Below are 21203 nucleotides of genomic sequence, written 5' to 3'. Positions count from 1 at the left end.
GCCTTGGAGTCAGGAGGATCTGAGTTCAAATGTGGCCTCAGAAATTACCTAGCTATGTGACTTTGGGCAAGTCACTTAACCCCACTGCCTTGCAAGACAGAGAGAGAGAGAGAGAGAGAGAGAGAGAGAGAGAGAGAGAGAGAGAGAGAGAGAGAGAGAGAGAAAAGAAAAGAAAAATTAACCCCTGACCCCAAATGACTAATATTTCCAGCAGCGTAAAACTGGGGTTGGAAACAGTAGAATTGGAAAGCCTGGGTGTGAATCCCAGCCCTTACTACTAACCCATTGAATGACTTTGGGTTAATCATTGCTTCCTTCTGGTGCTCAAGTTTTCTCCTTTACAAAATAAGGGCAACTGATCCCAGGTTTTCCTCCTTTTCTCATTGGAGTAAATTGGGGAGATCAAGGAGAGGAACCAGACCCCCCAAAAAGATGAGAGGGGCCTCTGAAGACCAGCAATAAGGGCCCTTTGGGGGATATTCAACACTGGGGGTGATAACAAAGTTTAGCTAAGAGATGGTTCTTGCCCTGTTGGAAAACAGGTCGATTGGGGAAGGCAGGCCTTCACATGGTAACACTTTATTGCTATGAATCAACTCTGAAGGATTCCCACTCATCTTACAATTGTTTGAGCCCATAAGAAATCTTGGGATTGAAGCCTTTCTTCATCATACTACTATCCCTATCCCAAAATTCCCCACACTTTTCTAGTCTCTATGCAAAGGTATTAATAACTTTAGGGTAAAGTTACTTGTACACATATTCAATTTAATTCAATAAGCATTTATGCATGTGGGCAGAGGCCTTTGTTAATCACTGGAAAAGATGCAGGATATCCTTATGGCACATTCCCTGCCTCAGAGAACTTAAAGGTTATTTTTATAGTTGTTTTACTTGTGTCTGATTCTTTGTGACCCCATTTGAGTTTTTCTTGGCAAAAGATACTTTTGTCATTTCCTTCTCTTGCTCATTTCACAGCAAACAGGGTTAAGTGACTTTCCCAGGGTCACATAGCTAGGAAATGACTGAGATCAGATTTAAATTTATGTCTTTCTGACTCCAGGCCCAGTGCTCTATACATTACACCATTTATATAGGAGCTTATAGGCTTGCAACACAAAATATAAATAACTAACATTTAGAGGACTGTTACCAGTGCATTAGAGAACTGCAAAGTGATCTCTTTCCCCTTTAAGTCTATGAATTTCCTGAGGGAAAGGACTTCCCTAGAGATGTAATCATGGGACTTGGAGCCAGAAGATCTGGGTCAGGCAATCTGATTCACCCTGCTGAGACTCATTATTTCATCTGTAAAGTGGGGCTAAGAATACCTGTGGTACCAGTCTTCCAGGGATGTTGTGATGAAAGTGCTTTGGAAATTATAAAGTGCCATAGAAACTGGGATCTCTTCTCAGAAGCAATGTAAGCATAAAGTTTTTGCCATAGTAGGTGCTTAATAAATATTGAAATGAACTAAAACTAATATTGTACTTCATTGCCCTCCACTCTTGGCTTCCATTCAACAGAAAGCAGCTGAACATCAAATGTAGGAAGTGCCCTATACTTGCTATTATGGAGGAGACAAATCAATTAGAAACAAAATCTTTTTCTTGGTGGAATTTAGTAGAAAGGAAAGGGAGTGAGCACTTATTCCCCCCAGATCTTTCTTTCTACATTAAATATTCCAAAGTTGATATCAGCTCTGACCTTCCATATCCTGTAGTCTGCATTTCAATGCTATCTCCAACTCTGCCATCCATTATGCCGTGTCTGCCATTAAATAGTGTCTACTCTGGGCTGGGCACTGGGTTGAGCACTTTACAAATATTATTTCATTTGATCCTCACAACATCTTTGGCAAGTATTGGTGCTATTAGCCCCATTGAACAGTTGAGGAAGGCAGTTCAGTGGCAGAGTGGATATAGCACCAGTCCTGAAATCAGGAAGAATCCTCCTCCTGAATTCAAATCCAGCCTCAGACACTTCATATCTTTGTGACCCTGAACGAGTGGCTTAACCCTTTTTTCCTGTTTCTTTATCTATAAAATGAGCTACAGAAGGAAATGTCAAATCTCTTCAGTATTTTGGCCAAAAAAGCTTCAAATGGGATCACAAAGAATCTGACATGATTGAAAAATGACTGAACTACAACAAGAAGCAATTAAGAAAACTGATGAATATTGAGGTCCAGTGATTTTCCCTAAAAAGTTAATAACAAAATCAACCAGTTAATAGTGTCTAAGGTTGAATTTGAACTTGGGTCTTCTTGATTCCAGAATCAGCACTCAATTACTCTGCCCCTTAGCTGTCTCATAGAATTTAGTGTAATCCAACAAGTCAATTGCCTAGTCCCTCCTGGGGTCAAGGTTAAAAAAAAAATTAGCAAAAGGACCCAAGCTTTTACCTCATGGAGCTTATGATAGCTCCTCCTGGACACTTAGCTCTTCCTATATAAAGGGGAGCTACAGGATTAAAAACAATTGAACAGCAACCTAGTTTTATAGTTTAGAGAACTCCTTCCCCAAAATAGGTGGTGCAAGTAAAGTTATGCCCATTTTGCAGATGCGATACCTATGGGAGAAGCAAATATTTTTAAATCCAGATCCTCTGACTCCAGAGCCAGTCCTCTTGTCTGCTGCCTCCCATATACTATTTTCCTAGAGGGGAGTAGATAACTGTTTATCTGTAAATGCTATTAGCTGTTTTCCACAGGAGTTAAACATCTTGATACAGCAAAGAGAGTGCTAAACTTGGGAGTCTTAGACCCTGAGTTTGAATCCTGGTTCTGCACTTATTATCTATGTGACTTTTAATCAGTTACTTTCTTTCTCTAAACCTCAGTTTCCTCATGTGTAAAATTAGGATTTGGACTATATGGTCACCAGTTCTATAGTTCTGTTTGACAAACAGGGGCCATGAGACCCAGGAATAGATATCTAAAGCAAAAGGCAGGCTGTGATATGGCCAGAGGGACAGTTTACTCAGAGGAGGGAGAGATCCCATCCAATGAGAAGGGATGAGAGTATTCAGGGAAACATTCCTTCCTGGAAGAGGTAGCTTAGCTCTGGTTGAATTATGAAAGGTGCATGGAGATCAGAGAGAGAAGAGCACATCAGATTTAAGCACATCCACCATCTTCATCCACAATGAACCCCTGCTCCACAACTCCATCCCTCAGGCCCTCACCATATCACTCTCTATTTTCTCCTCCTTTGGTCCATCCCTAAGGAATAGAAATCCCTTCTATTCACTATGGCAATCTTCCTCCTTTTGCCTGGTTTCCCATTTCTTCCAGGAATTTCCCTTTCAATCATCTCCTCTCCATGTCTCTCTGTCTCTCTGCCTGTCTATCTGTGGTTCTCTTTCTCTGATTCTGTCTCTTACTCTCAGTTTCTGTCTACACACACACACACACACACACACATTCATCATCAATAAATTCAGAATAACCATCAGTTTCTTTCTGAAGCCTACAAACATGTCTTCCCTTAGCCCTATAAACCTAACCCCTCAATCTATCATCCTAATATTTAGTTTTTTTCACAGTCGAAATCATAGGGACATCTACTTTCTTTTTCTCACCTCCTATTCATTTTTCAAACTCTGACCATCAGGTTTCTCACCCTCCCTTTCAACTGAAATTTCTCTCTCAAAGTCATCTGCCTTTTCCAAACTACTCAACCCAATGAACCTTTCCTCAAGTGCTCATCTTACTGGACCTCTTTGTGGCTTTCAAAACAGCTGAACACTCCCTCCTCTTAGATCTCTTCTCCTCCCTTGGATTTAGTGATCATGCCCTGGGTTCCCTTGGTTGAATACCCCTTCTCAGGTTCTTTTGCTATTTATTCAACCATTTCCCATCCCCTTAGTGTGAGTGTGTCCCCTGAAGCTCTATACACATTTTTGCTTGGTGATCTCATCAACTTCCATGTGTTCAATTTTCCTCTCTATGCTGATGACTCTCAATTCTATATACCCACTCTAATTGAGTTTCTGGACATCAGTGACATGCTGCCAAGAGTCTGATGACTGATGACTCTACTCCATTTTAAAATCAACATTTGTAAAATGAATTTTTATTATATTTCCCTTCTAAACTCATCCATATTTCCCAATTTCTGTTTAGGGCACCCTCACCCTTCCAGTCATTTGAGTTCTCAACATCGCAATTATATCTTTGACTTTGTTGTGTCATAGCAATTGGTGTTGGTCCTAGAGTCAGGAGGACCTGGGTTCAAATTTCTGATATGCATGAGTTTTCCAAACCTCAGTTTCACATCCATACAGTGTGAATAATAATAACTGTGATACTTGATGGACTCTCAAGTGCATCTCTCATATACTATGAGTCTGACTACACTGTTCCATTTGCCTGTTGTGCCCATATCAGTACATTGATCATTGCTCCCCATGATGGAAAGATACCAGATTGCACATGCAGATTACATTAAGGCTCTATCCAGCCTCTTTTCCCCAAAGGACACCAGAAGGATAACTTTTTCACCTAAAAGAACCTCTAATTTGTCCTCTTGGGGTGGCAACTCATGAAGTTCACTTGGAAGCCAAACAATTGGAGGTCATCCAATTGCTTGCTTATTGACTCAGACCTCAGAACACTGCTGGGGTTATATGGTGTCATCCCATTTTCTATCTAATTATTATCCTCATGTTTACAAGGGAAGCAGCACGAGGATCATTGTCTCCATATTACAAAGGGGGAAACTGACTCTATGAAGGGGAAGCAGTTTGCTCAAGATTGTAGACTGGAAGTTAGTAGATCTGCGTTCTCATTCCAGTGCTGTCTATGGGGCAAACATTTTCCCTCTCTGGTTCTCAATGTCCTTATCTGTCAAATGAAGGATTTAAAATAAATGACTTCTAAGATTCCCTTTTACTCTGATGGTCTGAGCTAGACCATCATTATATATTGTTATATTATATATTTCAAAGTTTCTGTCAGCTCTGCTATTCTGTATCCTATAGTCTGCATTCTCAGGTTCCTTCTAGTTCTGCCATTATCTGATATGCTGAGTTTATATCCTTACTCTGACATTTGATAGGATAGCATAGGATATTTGTATATATGTGCTTGTATAAGTGTCCTGAGATTCCTTCTGACTATGCCATTTTTTATTCTGTGTTCCAAGTTTTGCCATTCAATAGAATATTCTAAATATTCTAAAGGTCTAAGGGACCTTTGATTCTACTTTGCATTATTTTATCTTCTTTGTTCTGCCATTCTATTTTCTAAGGTTCCTTCCAGCTCTGTCTTTCAATGTTCTTATATTCAAGATGCTGCTATTCAACATACTTTGTTTTAAGTTTCCTTCCAGCTCTGCCATTCAGCACTCTGTATTCTAAGGTTCCTTCCTTAAAAGATTTGCTATTCTTAAAATAATTTGCTATTCTTTAGTCTATGTTCTAGGCTCTCCTATTCAATATTTTATGCTTTAAGTTTTCTTCTAGCTTTACCAACTGATATTCTATATTCTAAAGTTTCTTCCACCTTTGCTGTTTTTTAGTCAATGTTCTGGGTTCTATCATTTGATATTCTACATCCTAAGAATCTTTGCAATTCTGCCTTTCAATGCACTGTTTTAATGTTCTAAGTTTCCTTCCAGCTCTGCCGTTCATTATTCTGTATTCTATGGTTCCTTCTAGTTCTGCTGTTTCGTCTATATCCCAGGCTTTGCTATTTGATGTTCTTGATGTGCTTTAACTGGCTCACAAGTGCTCATGGTTAAATTTTCAACATGGGTATCTCCACCTTGGAAATCATCAAACACTACAAATCTGGACTTGATTAATTGTCTTGTTGACTTTCTAGACCTAAGAAAATGTTAATAATACAGATTAAATTTTTTAAATGTATTATGTAGGGGCAGCTAGGTGGAGCAGTGGATAAAGCACCAGCTCTGGAGTCAGGAGTACCTGGGTTCAAATCCAGCCTCAGACACTTAATAATTACCTAGCTGTGTGGCCTTGGGCAAGTCACTTAACCCCAATGCCTTGCAAAAACCTAAAAAAAAAGAAAGAAAGAAAAATGTGTTGTATATACTTTTCCCTCCATGGAAGGAACAACATTCACTCCTGGTTGAAGGTATTGCTCAGGGGTCACAAGGCTAAGAATGTGATGCATAGGAAACACAACATGAGACTCTTGCCTTTGCTTTTGCCTGAAAAAACAGCAGCTAAATAGCCCCATATTATAGACATGTATGTGTGTGTACTCACCCTCCAATGGGTTTGGAGAGGAAGGGAGTAAGGGGAGAAAGGTTGATCTGAAGCTCTTTGCTTTCCCAGCTGGAAGATTGCAAGAGAAATCATTATAGCCGTTTAAGTACTTGTATCAATTGGATTGGTTCCGGGAGAAGAGGCCAAAATCCAGTATGTTCTCCACGGGGTTTTTGTTTTTCCTAGACACAGCTCAGGCTCCGCTGACAGACAATGGGAAGGCCTTGACTTGACTGGCTTTGACCCCTTTATCACCCTGGAGAAGGAACAGCAAGACTGTGTTGTCTGTGTCTGTGTATCTATGTGTATGTGTCTATGTGTTTGTGTGGGTATCTATGTATGTTTGTGTGTGTGTGTGTGTGTGTGTGTGTGTGTGTGCACAGGTGTATATATTGTTGTATATCATCTGCATGAACTCCTGTTGGGGCACAGGCTAGACAATATTTTTGCTTCTGGACCTATGTTTGCTTATATAGAGGTAGGAGAGTGTGCAGGAGAATTTAGAGGGAAATGCATTGTCCAAGGACCCAGGAGACCTGGGCTCAAATTCTCCTTCTCAATGCATAAGCTGTGTGACTTTAGACAAAGCCTTGACTTCTGGTATCTCAGCTTCCTCAGCTATTAAATGGGTTAATCATACCTGTCTTGCACTGTCTTCCCTCATTTTGTAAATTTCTAAAGCCCTGTGGAAACCAGCACTTGTTTTTATTGAGGTTTCTGTGTGTGTGTCTGTGTATATATATGCATCTATGTGCGTGCATGAGCTTGATTGCGCATGTGCCCATGTCTCAAATATAGACATACATGTCAGCATCTGTGTGTGTGACTGCACCTGCACCGATCCAACTTTGCCTGTGTGTGATCAAGTGTGTATTTGTGCTCATTTTGGTGGGGAAGGAAAGCATCCATGTGACTTGTCCCAGATATCTATCTATGACTTTATATGAGTGATTTCTGTATATACTTGAGTTGAGGCAGCTCAGCAGCAGTGGGGAGAGAGCACTGGGCCTGGAGTCAGGGAGAACTGAGTTCCAATCCAGCCTTAGATAACCTTAGACATTTGTTATCTATGTGACCTTGTGTGAGTCACTTCACCTTGTTTGCCTCAGTTTCCACATTGGTAAAATAAGCTAGAGAAGGAAATGGCAAGCCACTCCAGTATCTTTGCTAAGAAAACCCCAAATGGGGTCATGACTGAAAATGACTGAACAATAACAACATTTGCATTTGTTTCTGATGTATTCCTGAGTGTCCCAGGGTTTTCTTAGGCCTCGATCAAGTGATAGAGCCAGCGATAAGCATCCAGCCTAGACCAGGCATCAGGCTAGGCAGTAGGGATGAGCAGACAGATCTTAGACAATCGTGGCCCTTGTGGAGCTCACATTACGGCTAAGTCCACTAGTAGTCATTTATTAGTTGTTTTCTATTTGCCAGGCATTCTTTATAGCAAGTATTGGGTACAAAGCAAAGCAAAGCAAGGTTCCTGACTTTGAGAAGCTCCCAATTGAATGGGGGAAATAACACACAGATAGCTATGTGCAAAATAAATCCTGAGAGAATTGGGAAATTCCCCAGCGAGCAACTAGGGAAATGAGGAAAGACCTTTTGTAGAAAGTGGCTCCAGAGCTGAACTTCAATAGCAACTTGGGGTTCCCAGGGCAGGGGGAGGAGGGGAAGCACTCCAAATATAGCAGATAATTAATGCAAAGGCAGAGGTGAGCATGGGGTCCATAGTATAGTATGTGAAGAAGAGTAATGACCAGGGAAAGAATGGCTAGAGTCAGCTTGCAAAGAGTGTCCAATAGAGAGTGTGCTTATTAGCCTCAAGTCAGTGGGGAGCCACAGGAGGTTCTTGAGCACAGCAGTGCCATAGTCACATCTAGACAGGAGACTTCTGAACTATTTGTTTTTGTTTTTTAATACTAATCAGTTCTGTGTATCGTGAAGCTGAAACTGCTTGCATGACTGGGAAACCTGGCTCTCCAGACATCTTAGCTTGTTCAGGCTTTCCTCAGGTCTTTATTATTATATTTTTGTTTTATTTTATTTTTTTACAAGCAAATGGGGTTAAGTGACTTGCCCAAGGTCACACAGCTAGGTAATTATTAAGAACCTGAGGCTGTATTTGAACTCAGGTCCTCCAGACTCCAGGGCCTGTGCTCTAATCCACTGTGCCATCCTAGCTGCCCTACTTTCCTCATATCTGATAAGCCCGGAAAGGACCTTCATCCTGCAGATAGGGACACTTAGGGGGAAAAGGGATTTATTTTTTTCCTTTTCTCATCATATAAATATTATATTTGTTTTCTAATTACATACAATGGTAGTTTCTACCAATCATTATTTTTACAAGTTTTTGAGCTTTACAATTTTTTCTCCCTCCCTCCACCCCTCCTCCCTCCCCCTAAAAGAAGGCAATCTGATATAGTCTTTATTTGAATCCATGATTTGCATAGAACCAAATTGAATGTGTTGAGAGAAGTATAAGATCCAAAAGGCAGAAAACAGGAGAGATAGCAAGATTATGTAATATGTAAGATAACTTTTAAAAATTGAAGATAGTATTCTTTGGTCTTCATTTAAACTCTACTCTGTTCCTTCTCTAGATCCAGATGCTATTCTTCATCACAGATCCCCTAAAATTGTCCCTGACTATTGCACTGATGGAATGAACAAATCCATCAAGGTTGATCATCACCCCATGTTGTTGTTGAGGTGTACAGTGTTCTTCTGGTTCTGCTCACTTCACTCAGCATCAATTCATGCAAGTCTTTCCAGGTTTTTCTGAAATCCTGTCCCTTATGATTTCTTATAGAACAGTAGTGTTCCATCACATACATATACCATAATTCGTTTAGCCATTTCCCCAATTGATGGACATCCCCTCAATTTCAAATTTTTTGCCACTACAAACAGAGCTGCTATGAATACTTTTGTGCATGTGGGGTTTTAATCCTTTTTCATGATTTCATGATTTTCAAGATACAGACCCAGTAATGGTATTGTTGGCTCAAAGGGTATACACATTTTATGGACCTTTGGGCATAAGTCCAAATTTCTCTCCAGAAAGGTTGGCTCAGTTCATAGCCCCACCAATAATGCACCCATGTCCCATATTTCCCACATCCTCAAAGAAGGGGTTTATTAAGCACACACTGTATCCTTAGTTCTTTTTACTAATATTATCTCTTTTGCTTCTCACAATGACCTTGCAAGAGAGGTACATTTTTTCAGTTGAGAAAATTGAGGCACAGAGTAGTAAGGAACTCACCCAGGGTCACACAGCTAAAAGGTATCTGAACTTGTACAACCTAGTTCCCCTATCCCCATTTGGGAAGAGGAATTTGAGAGTCAGAGAAACCAATAACCTTAGAGGTGATGTGATATAATAGCAGCACCCAGGGATAACTCTACCTACCTGAATGGCTACTTGATAATTGTATGCATTTAGGTTATTTATTTGCCCTTTCTAGACCTCAGTTTTATCATTTGTAAAATGGGGAGGGGTGCACCAGAATCTCTCTAAGAACCTTTCACTTTCAGGTCTACTCTACTCTTTGGGTGGCTCCTAAGTCTCCTATGTAGAAAGTACAAAGAATGAACCAATCTCTGCTTAGCCCACCAAGCCTTCTACCTCCACTAGTACCCTTCCGCCCTGGGACCCCACCCAGCCCTCTTTTATGTATTATCTTTCCCTATAAGAATGTAAGTTACATGAGGATAGGAACCATCCAGCTCTTTTTTATGAATTGTCTTCCCCCTTAGAATGTAAGTCACATGTGGGTACGAACTATCCAGCTGTCTTATATATTATCTTCCCCCTATTGGAATGTGAGCTACATGAGGGTAAGAACCATCCTAGGTCTCTTTTATGTATTGTCTTCCCACATTAGAATGTAAGCTACATGAGGATAGTCATCAACTTTGTGTGTATGTGTGTGTGTGTGTGTGTTTGTATTGCTAATATCTATCACAGTCAGTGATCCATAGTAGGAATTTAATGCTTGCTTTGTCTATCTAAATCCAAAGGCCTTATTCCCTATAACTTGTCACAGTCACTCAGCTGAAACCCAGACCCTTCCCTGCTGGTCATGTACCAACCTGCATTTCTCTTTTCATGTCATATCACCTCTGACACCTCTTATCTTCCCCTCTACAGCTGATGAAGAGGAGGAAGTTGCCAGCTGTCTCTGGATGCCCTTGCGGAATTTGGACACACCAGGCCTGGCAGAATCTGACTCCCTGGACTTTCACAGTGTTCTCCACACTTCAGTTTCTTCTCCGTCTCCTCCTGCCTCCCCTGGTGCAGCCCCACTGGGGGCCAGCTATGGCAGCGGGGCCTGGAGACCTGCACTGCAGGCTTCAGCATTGCTGGCACCACCCACTAGCAAACCTAAAACTGACACTTCTGATTTTGAGCAGCAGCTGATGAATGCCCATCTCCAGCAGGGAGCCCTCCTCTCCTCATGGTACCAGCAACAGAGCTCCCTCATGACGCAACAGAACCTGCTCTTGGAGCGTCTGGCAGAACAGAGCCAGCGGCTGGCTGATGGTGTAGAAGCCCTCAACCGAACCCTTGAAAAGCTTGTGGAGGCACGTCCATTTGCTCATGAGGCAGCCCACTTTACCCAGGACAGCCCCTTAGCCACCGGGCAAAGCCACATGCCCCCTCGAATCCCAGTGGGGGACTCTGCTGACCCCTCCCCAGGTTGTGATGTCTTCTCAGGGATGATCTTGAAAGTTGAGGAGGATATTTAGCACAAGTACCTCCTGCTGTCAGAGAACCAGCCTAAAGAAAGATACAGGGAAAAAAAAAAAAACTATTCTCTCTGAATGATCTTGAAAGTTCAGAAGGAAATCTAAGGCAGGGATTCATTGTCCTCTCCTGCTATCCTAATTATTCCAAGCTTCATCAGGGGCATGGTGAATATGAAATTGGGAGGTTTGGGACAGGGAAACAGGAATCAGCCTAGGAGAAACTGGGCAAAAAAAAGACCTTCTCAGGGGGAAAAATGACTGAAGAGTTCTTAGGGAAGAGTTTCCCTGCCTGTAACCCCTGTTCCCACTCCTATGTTTCTGGTGGGGACAGTAGAGATGGGTGGAATGAGGAAGCAGCTCAGAGAGAGGTCTTCTGGGGAGGAAGGTCATATAAAGAGCTAGATCAAGGACTACTATTTCCCAGCTCACCATTCTAAGCAGAGCAGGGAAGCAACCTCCAAAGGAAAAGCAGGAGAGAAATTAACTGGAAATGCCAGGGAAAGATCATCACTCTGGGAAATTCTGGAGCCAGTTAGGCTGATGCCTATAGATATCTGAGTCTAGGATTCTATCTCTGAGTAGTTAGGGACTTACAGCCTGAATAGTGGAAGCTGTGGGCAGACCCTGATCCTCTCAGGCCCGTTACCCAACTAGTTCGAGGCTCTTTCCTCCCCCAAGTTCCAGCCATTGTCCAAAAAGTTCTGTTTCTAGGTCTGTTTTTATATCGCTGTTTTAGACACAGCTAATACTGTATCTGGTCCTTGGTGCTGCCTATAGGGAATGGGAGCTACTTTATACCTCTTGGTTTTTATTGTGAAAGATATTTTTTCTTACAAAAGCACAAAACATTTTTTTAAAATAATGATGGTGATGGTAATGATGGTAACTATAAATAAATGGAAAAAAACCCCTAATTATTGTTGATTTCTAGTGGCTGGGATTTTGTCTGGGATCGTTCCCAGTAAGGGAGCACTTATTAGTAGAGTTGATAATATTGTTAATTATGCTAATAGTGGTCAAGCCTTCTCTTTCTTTTTTTTAAATCAAAACAAATCATATGTTTCTTTTGATCCTGCAGCAGTTCTGTGAAGAAAACATAATGGGGAATCCTCTTCTCCAATTGACAAGAGGAAGATATGATACAATGGCCTGGACAAGTCCCTTGACTTGTGAAAAAAGTTGTTGAGTCATTTTCAGTCATGTTCAGTTCTTTGTGATCCTATTTGGGGTTGTCTTGGCAAAGATAACTGGAGTGGTTTGTCATTTCCTTCTCCAGCTCATTTTACAGATGAGGAAACTAAGGAAAACAGTTAAGTGACTTGCCCAAAGTCACATAGCTAGTAAGTGTCAGAGGGTGGATGTGGATTCAGCAGAATGATATTCCAAACTCTAGACCCAGTTCTATGCTTTATCTACTGTGCTAACTGGCTGTCCTTGTGGAAAAAAGTCACCCATCAAACATTCTATGTAGAACCAGAACCCAGGTCTCTTTATGCCTATTCTAGCGTGTTTAGCATTGTTCCCAATAATGGAGAGAAAGAGAGAGAGAGAGAGAGAGAGAGAGAGAGAGAGAGAGAGAGAGAGAGAGAGAGAGAGAGAGAGACTCACTGTCTACTACTCTGGGAAGATCTCACTGGGAATTGTTTTCAGTTCTGGGAAAGGACAATTGACAGGTTGGAGTGTGTCCAGTATGGAGAAGGGCCTTGAGTTCATATCACAAAAGGATCATATGAAACAAGTAGGAATGCTTCACAGTCTAGCAAAGACAAGCCTTTTAGCATATGAGTTTGTACCATGAAGAAGAGGGATCTCTTCTGTTCTGCATGGCCCCAGAGGGTAGAACCAGGAGAAAGATATGGGAAGATAATAGATTCTGACTCAGTTTAAAGAACATTTTTGTCTCAGGAGAGAGTGAGTTTTCCTGTCACTGCAGATTCTTTAGAATACTAAATGAATTCTGGCAGCTAGGTGGAACAGTAGTGCCATCAACCTGGAGTCAGAAAGATATGAATTCAGATCCAGGTGACCCTGGCTAAATCATTTAACTGTTGTCTGCCTCATTTTCTTCTGTAAAATGAGGATAAAAATAGAACAAATTTCTTGTGAGGATCTAAGGAAATCATATAATGTAAAACATTTTAAAAACATTAAAGGACTATACATACATATATATATATATATGTATATGTGTGTGTGTGTGTGTGTGTGTGTGTCTATATATGCTCTATCACAGGTTGGTCACAAATAATCCATGTGAACACCTGGGGTGGGTACTTTAAACGTAACGATTGTCATGTTTCCTATGATCTGCTTCAATTCTGCCTTCCTCATAGAGGACAGCACACTCATTGATGAAGATATGCCATGCTGGCGGTCCTTTGCCAGTGTCTTCCATGCTGTACAATCAATTCTAAAGCTTTTCAATGAGACCTTCATGGTGTCTTCATATCTCTTCTTCTGACCTCCTTGTGAGTGTTTACCCTTTGTGAGTTCTCCACAAAATAGTCTTTTTGGCAGCATATGTCTGGCATTCTAACAATGTGTCTAGTTCATTGTAGTTCCACTCACTGTAATAATGTTGGAATGCTCAGCAGTTTAGCTTGAGAAAGGACCTCAGTTTCTGGTCTTCTCCTGCCAGGTGATCTTCAGAATCTTCCTAAGACAATTTAAATAGGGGGCAGCTAGGTGGTGCAGTGGAAAGCGCACCAATCCTGGAGTCAGGAGGATCTGAGTTCAGATTTTACCTCAGACACATAATAATTACCTATCTGATCTTAGGCAAGTCACTTAACCCCATTGCCTTGGAGCTTACATTTTGGCAGGCTGATGAGCCTTATAGGCAATTCTAAGTCACAATCTTGCAAGATAGGTAAAAATGAGGGAGACTTAGGAGACAGGATATAGAACTAGAGTCAAGAGATAAGGGAAGGACTATCATTAGCAAGGGAGATCAACAAAGACTTTCTAAGGGAGCTAACATTTAGCTGGAGCTTTAACCCATGGATTGAAAAGGGACCCCAGGTTGACTTGCCCAAAGCCAACAGACACTACTAAGTTTCCCATCCCAGAACAATGCCAGAACAGCATGACTTGATTTGACTGGCTGGGATGGCTGATCAGAGGTCTCAACAGGGGGGCCTGAGGCTCTTTTCAAAAGAGTTTAATTATATTCATGAAGATTAATTTAAGCAGGAAAACTCCACCCCCATAGTCAGAGCATTTCAGAGCAGGAAGGGACCTTGGACAACCTGAGTTCTGGCTCCTCTATCAGTTATCAGGCCCTGTCTAGTTCCTTCACATAGTATGCCTCTCCTTTTCCCTTCACTTTCCCACAATCTTAGTGTTGACCCTCACTATCTGAACTATTGCAACAACCCCTCATTATTTGTCTTCCTATCACTGGTGTCTTAACACTTTATTTGGAGTCAGGGAGACCTGAGTTCAAGTATTGTCCCCCTCCATACTTATAAACTGTGGCATCTTGAGCAAGTCACTTAACTCTTCTTTCCTTTTGTAGGGGCAGGGAGAGGTGGCCTCTCTGGTCTCTTCCTGCTCTAATTCTAAGAGCCTGTGTGTAATCCCCTTCATTTGATTCTAGAATCATTATACTACTCTTCTCCAAACTCCTGGTATTGGCATTCAAGGCTTTCAACAAGCTGGCTCCATTCCATCCTCCCTGGCTCATATTATTTATTCCCTTCTTTGTATTCTTCTCTCTTGGCAGTTTATCCTCCAGGCCACTTAGGCTGTTCTCTGCCCCTAACCATGCCTCTTCCTCTCTCACCTTGCTAATTTTGCACACACTATTCTCTGTGTCTGAATGAGCCCCCCCTTCTCAGTATGTTGAATTTATGTCTATCCTTTAGAGTCCCATTTAAAAGTTATCTCCCCAAAGCCTTCCATGGGTTGATCCCCCTGGTTGGTAGGCAATGACCTTCCTCTCCAAACCCCAGACATCCTTTTTTCCCTGCACTACTGTAATGTTATTATCTTGTAATCATTTTTATAGTTGTCTGTGTGTCTTAACCTCCTGATAGAGTCCAAAAGGTTTTTGTGAATTGTATAAGTGAAGACATTGAGCCTCAGAGAAGAGAAAGGATTAGACCATGGTAGAAAATCAGCATGGAGTTAGAAGGCTCAGGTTCACATCTCATCTGTGTGACCTTGGGTAAGCCCCCTACTCCTGTGGTTCTCACTTTACTTATCTGTTAGATGATCTGGTTGGATTATTTGTCCTTCAAGGTTATTTCCTTCCAGACCCCAATTCTATGACCCCATAACCCTCAGCCTAGGGTTCTTCTCTTTGAATCCCCATGGTGTCCTCCACAAAGGCAGCAGGAAGGTGAATTTATCCTAGAGGCTGATCACTCCCCAGTTTCCAGGAATCAGACTCTAGTTGAAATAAGGGCTGGGGGTGGGGAGATATAGGGAGACAGAGGAGGGCTTTGGAAGGAATATTCTAGCTTTTAATTTAGAGGCCAAGCAGGTTAAATAAGCCACAATTGGATTTCTCTGAAGCCCTGGTTGTGTGAGAAGTCCTGGATTGGGAGAGGGTGCTTGAGAACTTCATTTCCTTGATCAGATTGCTATAGATTCTTTCTCTCCCTCCAGTCTTGCTGAGAAATGTAAATTCAATTGGGTTTCCTGGCTCTGGAAAAAGACAGCTTTTGTACCGGGGTGGAGGGGAGAAAGATGAGGGAGGGGACAGAAGGGAACCCCCCAAATAACCCAAAGGCCCCCCCTAATCTCCCTGCCTCGTGTCCCATAACCATTAGTAGTGCCCTTTTCTTTTCTCTGGAGAATGACAGGTGCACCCCCGCCCCCCCTTGACCTTCCTTGTGTGTTGGAGTCAATGCTGTATAGAAAAATAACCCTGGGCAAAGATTTAAATCAATTCTCTCTGTGTTTAATAAATACCAGGCTCCAAGGTACCTGGAGGGGGGAGAGTCTTTCTTGTGGACTGTGGTACCCACGTTAGCCTGGGAGGGGCTGGAGTGAGGGCTGGGGATCCTACTTAGAGAAACATTGTCCTTCTAGGTTGGATTTAAGCTTATAACATTTGCTGAGGCCCAGGCAATTTATTTTTTTTTCACCTTCTGATAAATGCTCTTCAAAATGCATTAACATGAAGAAATCCCAGCTCAGGTAATAGCCATTTCCCCCATTTCTCTTTCTTTATACTCAGGTCTTATCTTCACCCTGAGCTTCACATCAAGCCAAGGAACTCCCCTGGGGCAGGAACAGTGTTTCCCCCCCCCCACCCCCTTTTAGATCAGGATCTCACTGAAATAAAGGCTGTTTCTTTTCCCTTAAACCAGGAGCTCCCAAAGATGAGGGACTTTGTCTCCTTCCTGCCTTGAATCCTTGGGGCTGGCAGTTCCTGGTGTTCCTGGGGTTGGGGGTTACATCTTCCCCCTTATATCAGGGGGTCCTTGGAGCTCTATTCCCCTTAGAATAGGATGTTCCTAAAGATGGGGCTATCTTCCTCTTGTGACTAAAGGCTGTCACCTCTCTGAGAAGGATTCAAGGACAAGAATCTACTCTTCTCTTTATGTACCAGCCCTCCCAGGACATCACATACAAGCTGTTGTTCAGGCATTTTTTTGATTATGCCTGATTCTAGGTGACCCCTTTGGTGGTTTTCTTGGCAAAGATACTGCAGTGGTTTGCTATTTCCTTCTCTAGCTTATTTTACAGATGAGAAACTGAGGCAAACAGGATTGATTTACATAGCCAGTGTCTAAGGCTGGATTTGAACTCAGGCAGATAAGTGAGTCTTCTGACTCCAGACCAGGAACCTTTGTAATACATATCAGCTTATTAATGACTATTGATTTGTGATAGTCTCACCAATCTCTCCCTTTACCTCTGTCTATCTCTCTCTCTTTTCCACTCCCACACACAGATCCACTCTCAAGTCTGTTTGGTATGAGGATTTTATGGAAGAGGGTTACTCCTCATATAAATTGGATTAGATCAATCGATCAAAGCATTTATTATGTATCAGGTACTTTGCCCAATTTAAACAATCTCTGCCCTCAAAGAACTTCTGACTCCATTGGAAGAGACAACAAATAAAAATTAGAGCATCCAGTGGAAAAGATAGAGTAGATGCTATTCAAACCAAATCTAAGCATTCTTTTTGAAGACTAAAGAAGATAAGAATTAGTGATAAAATAGCTTATTTTGGAGGGGAAGGAACCTCAACATGGTAATATTGACGTTGAAAATTAGAATGTCAGAGTCATTAAGGACTCCAGTTTGCAAAGTAAGAAGCTGAAGCCCCCAGAGGAGGAAGATTCACCCTAGGTCACTCAGGGAGTCAATGGAGAGGCAGAGGCAAGATAGGATAGGAGAAGTAATGCTAAAATCCTAGGACACTGGGCTTCAAGTCAGGAGAAATGGGCTTCCTTTTAGGCTGTATGAACTTGGTCAAGTCTTTTCCCTTCTATAGGGTCTTAGTTTTCCCAGCTGCAAAAGAAGATCAGCCTAGAAAGTTAAAAGATCCTTTCCCATTCTGATATCCAGTGATTTCAGTTCAGTTGGTTGCCTCCTTTTATGATGATGAGAAAACTGAAGATCCAGGTAGAAAAGGCATTTCCCAGGAAATTTAGTTCCTCTTGCCCAGTGACTAGAAAATTTAGGTGTGTTTCTTAGAGGAATTTAAGACAACTCAGAAATTAGGACCTCTTTCTTTGGTCAAAATGTATTCATTATTCCCCTTACAATGGAGAATGCTGTCCTATTGATTAAATGCCTTGGCCTATTACCAATAAAATTTTTAAAAAGAGGAAAAAGCCACCTACTTGATACTAAAGTAACTGTTGGATCTCTAGTCTTCCCAGGAAGGAAAATTCCAATGTTGGAGTAAAAAGAACCAGATAGCTGGGGAGGCTTAACTCAAGTCAATCACTCCTTCTCTTGACTCTCAGATTTTCCAGTTGTGAAATGGAACCAGGAATGCTGGCACTACCTTCCTCATAGAGGATTTTCTAGAGCTCCAAAAGGACTAATAATATAATGGAGGATTAGGTCTGAGGACCTGGGTTCAAATCCTAATTGTTGCTTATTATATGACCATGGATAATTTATTAAACATTCTGAATCTAAATACCTTTACCATTAAAGTAAGAGGATTGTAGGAGTTCATTGGATGATAGATTTAGGGATAGAAGAGACAAGATTATATTACCCCCTCATTTTGTAACTGGTCTAGAGAAGGTCATTGATTTATCCAAGATCACAGAAGTATAGCAACACCATCAGAACCAGGATTTGAATCAAGGTCTTCTAACCTGAAATCCATTTTTTTTCTAAAACACCACAATTATTTTCATGTTTTTTTCCCCAACTGTAAATCCTGTGTTCCCAAATGAGATAATAAGTATAATTATTATGCTATCTTAAACCCTGAATTGGGGCATTGAGGTAGCATCGTCGATAATGCTTCAAGTCTGGAAGATCTGACTTCAAATCCAGCCTTTGAGAATTACTAGCTATGTGACCCTGGTCAGATCATTTAACCCTGCGTACCTCAGTTTCCTCACTTGTAAAATGACTTAGAGAAGGAAATGGCAAACCACTCCAGTATCTTTGTCAAGAAAACCCCAAATGGGGTCATGAAGTGTCAGACATAATTGAAATGATCACAACAAAACCTTGAAATGCTAAATAAATGCAAGTTTTTACTCTTATTTAGGGATAACTAGAAATGGGAGGCTAAAAGGTAGGGATGAGATGAGCCCAAGTATCCTTTGTGGAGAGTGCCTATTGACAGGGTTAGGAGCTCCATGGTTCCCCCCAATTTTCATCACTGCCTGAACTTCCACCATTAGTCCAATTCCTTTGGGCTAAACCCTCTCTAAGATCTACTATTAAAAGGACATATTGCCTCTCAAAGGTCTTGGATTTGAGGAACCATAAAATGTCATAGTTTAAGGAAACTTACTTGGAACAAAGAAAGGCAGAGTTATAAAGATAAGACGTTTAGAACTGGAAAACACTTCAAGTCATCTAGTTCAGCCTTCCATTTTACAGATAAAAAAAATGAAGCCCAGAGAGTGACTTGTCCAAGGTCACACATCCTAGTCAGGATGCAAGTTGTTTCAAACTACAGCCTAGGGCTCCAAGTTCTGTACTTTTCCCTAGGAATGTGAGAAGGAAGTTAGAGCATCAAACTCCAAGGTAAAAGACTGCAGGACTTGCCAGGAGTCCCGGTTTCTTAGCTACATAAAGATCATAGAATTACAGATTTAAAAGGGACCTAAAGGGGTCATTTTGTCTAATCATCTAATTTTATAGATGAGAAAACTAAGCTCCAGAGACAAACCAGAGATTCAGTGAGACTTTAAGTGATTATCTAGTCCTACAAATTTGGACACTGAGCCCCAACAAAACAGTGACAATACTAAGTACTATCTCATAGACCTGAATGGCAACTCAGAGAAGCCCAGAAAAGGGAGATGTCACTCCTAGCTCTGGAAAAAGGAAGACTAAGAGTAGAAAGGATTGGAACAAGGATTAGGAGGATTAATTCAACAAACATTTATTTAAAGTCCACATCTTGAAGAGTTTAGTGCATTGGCCCAAGGGAGTTACAAAATTTACCTAAAGCTTAGTTCCTGCCTTCAGGGAGCACCCAATCTAATAGACAATACTCAAACAGATTACTATAATACACAATATCACTTGTTAAGTGCTTTAAAGAGCACTTAGGTACCAAATGAGGTCTGAGAGGATTTTGGAAAGTGGAAGTAAAACAAAATCAAACAAATGATTGAGGGATTCTAATAGGGAAAAGTGGAATAAACCTTGGAGTGAGAGAAGATGGATGTGGGAGTGGGGCTAAAGAGTGAGGAAAGAGTCTTGGTCTCAAGTCTCAGCTCTGGGGTTGACTTGTTCTATGGCCTTGAACAATTCATTCTCTGTGCATCAGTTTTGGCCTCTTTTTAAAATGAAGAGGCCATAACTGAGTGATTTCCAAGGTCCTTTTCAGCTCTGACATTCCACAGTTCTGGTGGTCTGAGCAGAATGAAACGGACTTCCATATTATGCAGTGGGCCAATGGGGCAGGAATACAAAGACAAGAACCCTGGATTTACAGTCAAAAAACCACATTCAGATCCCTGCTCCTCTCTAGACCTATTTCCTCTTCCCTAAAATTAGATGATCAGACAAAAAGGTCCCTTCTAAATCTGTAATTCCATAATCTTTATATAGCTGGAAACCAAGATCCCAAATAATTCCTACCATCTCTTCCCTTTCCCCACCCAGCTTCTACTAAATTTTTATTGGTATTCTTCCTCCTTTAGTTTGTTTACACCTTCAGGGCAGGTGCTGTCTTCTTCAAATCTTTCCCTAGTTCTTAGCACAGTATATTATAAACCCTTAATAATTGTTTTTGTTATATCTTTATTTCCATCTATCTATCTATCTATCTATCTATCTATCTATCTATCCTCTTAATTGCTTTCTATCCATCTGCATTTCCTACGAGAGGACTGGATCAGGAGGTAATCTGTGAGTCAGGAAGCCATCAGTAATGAAGGGGGAAGGACCTGACAGCTGGAGCCTGTCATTGGCTCTTATCTGGGATCAAAGCTATGCCTTTGCCCCCAAAGGGCTCTACAATTCTTTTCAAAGAATACTTTATTTCCCTGTTCCTATATCAGAACCGCCCTTTAGCATCTGTATTCTTCCTTTCCTGCCTCCAAAGATTTTAATTTTTTTAACATAGAAACACAAAGCCCTAGAATATTAGTTTATTTTTTTTAGTTTTTTGCAAGGCAATGGGGTTAAGTGGCTTGCCCAAGGCCACACAGTTAGGTAATTATTAAGTGTCTGAGACCGGATTTGAACCCAGGTACTCCTGACTCCAGGACCTGTCCTTTATCCATTACACCACCTAGCCGCCCTACAATATTAGTTTGAAGGAACCTTCATAATCTTGCAAAAACATTTTGAGGTTTGGAAAAAAGGCCTGTACTTGAAATTGAGGGACCTAGTTTCCAATCTTGACCTCTCAAATGTTAACCAAGAAAAGTAGGTTGGAGTTTTTGTTAAGATTTATGAGCTGGAGCAGCTCATAATCATAGGTGGCACAATGGATAGAGAATGACCTGGAGTCAGGAGAATCTAGGTTCAAATCTGGTCTCAGATATTTCCTAGCTATGGGATCCTGGCAAAGTCACTTGAACCTGATTGCCTCAAAA

The 21203-nt window shown here is 41.3% G+C and overlaps 1 protein-coding gene across 6 annotated transcripts in view; it reads left to right on the top strand.

Moving 5' to 3' along the window:
• Positions 1-11896, top strand: part of TSNARE1 (t-SNARE domain containing 1) — a 278385-nt gene extending 266489 nt beyond the window's left edge. For all 6 annotated transcript variants that reach the window (XM_074202840.1, XM_074202835.1, XM_074202838.1 and 3 more), the window contains one exon: positions 10394-11896. In XM_074202840.1, coding sequence (XP_074058941.1) covers positions 10394-10992 — 599 coding nt within the window. In that variant the 3' untranslated portion in view covers positions 10993-11896. The remainder of the gene's footprint in view (positions 1-10393) is intronic.
• Positions 11897-21203: the final 9307 nt, after the last annotated feature.

This window comes from Macrotis lagotis, chromosome X (assembly GCF_037893015.1).
Source record: "Macrotis lagotis isolate mMagLag1 chromosome X, bilby.v1.9.chrom.fasta, whole genome shotgun sequence".
Lineage (NCBI taxonomy): Eukaryota > Metazoa > Chordata > Mammalia > Peramelemorphia > Peramelidae > Macrotis > Macrotis lagotis.
The sequence above is the reverse complement of the archived record's forward strand: the minus strand, read 5'-3'. Positions and strand labels throughout refer to the sequence as shown.